General features: G+C 30.9%; 1 protein-coding gene across 1 annotated transcript; it reads right to left on the bottom strand.

The window, feature by feature from the left end:
* Positions 1–816: 816 nt before the first annotated feature.
* On the bottom strand, positions 817–1,701 carry LOC111893895 (transcription repressor MYB4). Its single transcript, XM_023889983.1, has 3 exons — positions 1,566–1,701; positions 1,329–1,458; positions 817–1,234 (listed from the first exon to the last, which is right to left on the bottom strand). The coding sequence occupies exons 1-3, from the start codon at positions 1,699–1,701 to the stop codon at positions 817–819; spliced, it is 684 nt and encodes a 227-aa protein (XP_023745751.1).
* Positions 1,702–3,865: the final 2,164 nt, after the last annotated feature.

Genomic DNA, 3,865 nt, shown 5'->3' with positions numbered 1-3,865 from the left:
AGAGACTAGGTTTAAAAACTTTCATTTACTCTCCATTTTATTCGTTTGTTGATTAATCACACATTTAGTTTATAGAACATAAATTTTATTTTTATGATCTTACCTAAATATACATGAATTATTGGTTTGGCTTTTTGTGTGATTCCACAGGCTTATAGTTTTTTTTTTTTTTTTGGTTTGTAACTCTTTTAGAGGGCTGGAATTCAAATGAATGCATCTGCAGTAGCTGATGCAAATCGGAATGCTGGAGTAAATGGAATCAAGAACTATATATCTGTCCGTTCCAAATTGTATATATTTTCAAAGTACAATATGGTTATTGGAAAAAATTGGAAGCACACATGTTTTTCTTGTATTTAAACAAAAAACATTCTGACCTATGCAAAGCATGGACACCTACACTAGTTACAGTTTGTGCCTATAAAATATCATTTTTTTTCAAATATAATATAAAACAAAATTCCAAGCCAGGTCAACTATTCTTAGTTCTAAATGACCTAGTTTTTTTCAACAAAATATACACTTGAGTTCCATGAGACAAGTGTTGCCGCATAGTAGAATGACACCGTAGAGTACAACATAAAATTTTAAAAATATCCACAGATTAAATTTAACAAAGTCTTCACATGCAAGTATGTAACCTAATCATTATATGCTAGGAGAGAGCCGGGGACATGTCTCGTATTTTATGGATCGTATATACTTTTTAAATCGTATTAAGATAATTATATTAACGATATACATAAATCTAAACAAGTCCTTTATTGTATTATACTGACATAATTTATTGGACATGTTGACTACGAAACCAATTTATCAGTAATTGTTGTATTCAGAATATGAACCCAATGCTGACCATGATAAGTCCTCACTCATAGTCATATCATCCCAAGAAGAATGAAAGCCAAAATTGTGGTATAAATCCGAGGGCGTTGTGTTCTGATCAACTGGCGACATAATGTCCAGTAAAAATGGATCGGACCAAAAGTCTCCACTCAGTTCATAATCATAAGTTTGTAGCGTAACATCACTTGGAATATGATAATTTGAGCTACTACAAGTGCTAGAAGCACCTGGAGGTGCTTCATTAGGCTTCATGGTTTCATCGTGATTAATGTTTTCTAACACCTCGTGAGTTTGATCATCTTCAACTCGTTTTTTCAAATGCGAGTTCCAACGGTTTTTTATTTCGTTATCACTCCTTCCTGGCAACTGAGCAGCTATAGCAGTCCATCTATATATGGATCAATACAAATTAAAGCAACAATTCTATTTAGCAACATTCAATATTCAAAAAACTTGTAATGGTATTGCATTATATAACTTACTTGTTGCCAAGCTGTTTATGCAATCTCATAATGATCTCATCGTCTTCTTTTGTAAAATTTCCATGTTTGATGTTTGGGCGAAGATAATTCATCCATCGCAACCTACAACTCTTCCCACTTCTAGATAAACCTTAAAAAAAATCAATGAATAATAAGTAATTAATTAAGTGCTGAAAAATGGAAATATATTTGCGTATTTTGAGAACTTTGGAAGTGGCTAGCTAGCTTATAGTGTACCAGCAAACTTCGGAAGTAAAGTCCAGTTCCAGTGGCCATATCTTTGGATATAAGCTCGTAACTTGTCGTCTTCTTCTTTACTCCATGCACCTTTCTTGATTGTATTTTTTTCTAAAGTTAAAGTGGTGTTCTCCATCTTCTTGTCTTAAAACTCTAAATCTCTATGTTTTTGGTTCCAAACACACATGCATTCATATATACAACCCGCTGAGTATAACGTGCTCATATGGAATATTTATTTCATTACAGATATTGTTAAATTAAAATATAAACTTTCTTTTTTTGTAGAGTAATTATAACATTTGACCATTCACTAGGTACACATTACCAAAAATAGAAATGTTAATTAGTACATGGAAAGTTAACATTCTAATTCTAATGTGGCGGGCGCCGGGCCGGCGGCTGAAGCTAGAAGATATGTAGTACTCCCAACTTAAGGGCTTTTCCTATGTTAATTAGTCACGGGCCTAAAATTAATGAAAAATTGAAAACCAACCGGCGGTCGCCATCATATATAAAAAGAAAAGATAAATATTAAAAAAAAAAAACAATATGAATTTCTTGGTTGTTTATGGTTTTTTTAGCAATAATTGTTGGTGATTTGTTATCATCAATGTTATTTAAGTGTAATAGAATTACTTTGTTGACAAAACATGATATTAATAAATATTAAACAAGTAAAGAATGTGTGAAACACACACTTGTTTAAGTTTGATCAAGTTTCAAATTACACTGTCATTTAGGGGCGAAGCCCGTAAACGAACGGGGTCCGAGAGCAACGCCCCTAGAAGCGGGGTCCTCACATCTCGTATGAAAGGAATGCTCCTACATGGCTTTGGATGTCCTCACATCTCGTATGAAATTTGAATCTAAATAAAATCGAATTCAAAGTTAAGACAATGTTAATGATATCACCGGTTAAAACTATAAGATTTTATTGGGTCGATTTAATCGGATTTTTTAACTTCTCAAAATTATCCATAACAAAATCAAATAAGATACAGTTTTATCGGTTTTGGTTATTCAGTTTCATTTTATTCGATTCCATTTACCGGTTAAAACCAACAAAGTTTCACTTACACAACATATTAAAGTTTTATTTATATTTTTTAGTTTGTGTAATATGTAACAATATATAAATCTCAAACATAAATCAATTATAATTATTATGCAGTAATTATAATTCGGTCAAAGAGATTAAGTGTATATTGTATTATTCTGGTTTGCTATTTTATCGTCCTATGAAGAATGTGTTACTTTTGGCTGGTTTGCTATTCTATCGTCCTATGAAGATTGTGTTACTTTGGGGGCTAAAAAAAAATAAAAAAAACAAACAGTATTTCTAGGAAGGTGAGGTATCTCACCACTTCTATGAAAAAAATAAGTATTACTAGTACAAAAATCAACATAGGTTACACAACTTTTTGACTATTTCATCACAAAAGTGATCAAATATTCTGTCATTTTAAATATCATGCGGTTACATTGAAATTTAGTGGTCGCACCAACTTAAGTATGGTTGTATCTTCAATTTCTGACTATTGGATACCAATATTTACTGTTGTAATAAAACATGTTGTCTATTAAAAGGAACCATACCAAACAAACATTTTTTATAGTGATTATTGTTCATTCAAGGGCCACATAAGTTTATTTTTATTATGAAATATACTACTTTTAGTCATAAAAATGATTGTTTAGTGAGAGTTTAAACACATCGATTTAAGAAAATCTTTGCCAAAAATGTTGTTGTAGTCAAACATTTTATCGGATAATTGTGGCTATAAACTCTTTCTAAACACACAAATATTTTTAATAGTGATTTGTATTCATCCAATGGTCACGTGAATACTTTTTAACTGTGTCATTCGCTATTATTTAATCACAAAAATATTGTTTTGTGAGAGTTTAGACATGTGAATTTAAGGAAACCAAGACCAAAAGTGTTTTACAAATGCATGATTGTTTTTTTAATATATGCATCGTTTAACGCATAGTCACATGAATTTTTTCAATAATGACCATTGCTATCATTCAGACATACATATATGTGTAAGTGTGACTAAGGTATATCATTTCGACATAAAAAATCAATCAAACAATGACTGTATTTGTTTTATAGAGAAACAAATGTTGTCGATGTGGCCGTTATTCACTTCACCGCAACAAAATTTTGTTTTCACTATCGCCTAAGTTATCATTTAGACACACAAATATTGTTGAATGTGACTATTATTTATAATTTAGACACAAACATTATCTGTAAACTATAGTTGTAAATATGTAATAGACACATAACG

The sequence above is a fragment of the Lactuca sativa genome, chromosome 2 (genome assembly GCF_002870075.4).
Source record: "Lactuca sativa cultivar Salinas chromosome 2, Lsat_Salinas_v11, whole genome shotgun sequence".
NCBI lineage: Eukaryota > Viridiplantae > Streptophyta > Magnoliopsida > Asterales > Asteraceae > Lactuca > Lactuca sativa.
This window is presented reverse-complemented; position numbering and strand designations above follow the sequence as displayed.

Excerpts from the sequence above, each read along its gene's own strand:
- LOC111893895 (XM_023889983.1), bottom strand. The coding sequence starts at position 1,701 with ATGGAGAACACCACTTTAACTTTAGAAAAAAATACAATCAAGAAAGGT. Across the intron at positions 1,459-1,565 it reads TTTACTTCCGAAGTTTGCTG|GTTTATCTAGAAGTGGGAAG; the intron begins GTACACTATAAG and ends ATTTTTTTTAAG. Across the intron at positions 1,235-1,328 it reads CATAAACAGCTTGGCAACAA|ATGGACTGCTATAGCTGCTC; the intron begins GTAAGTTATATA and ends ATCCATATATAG.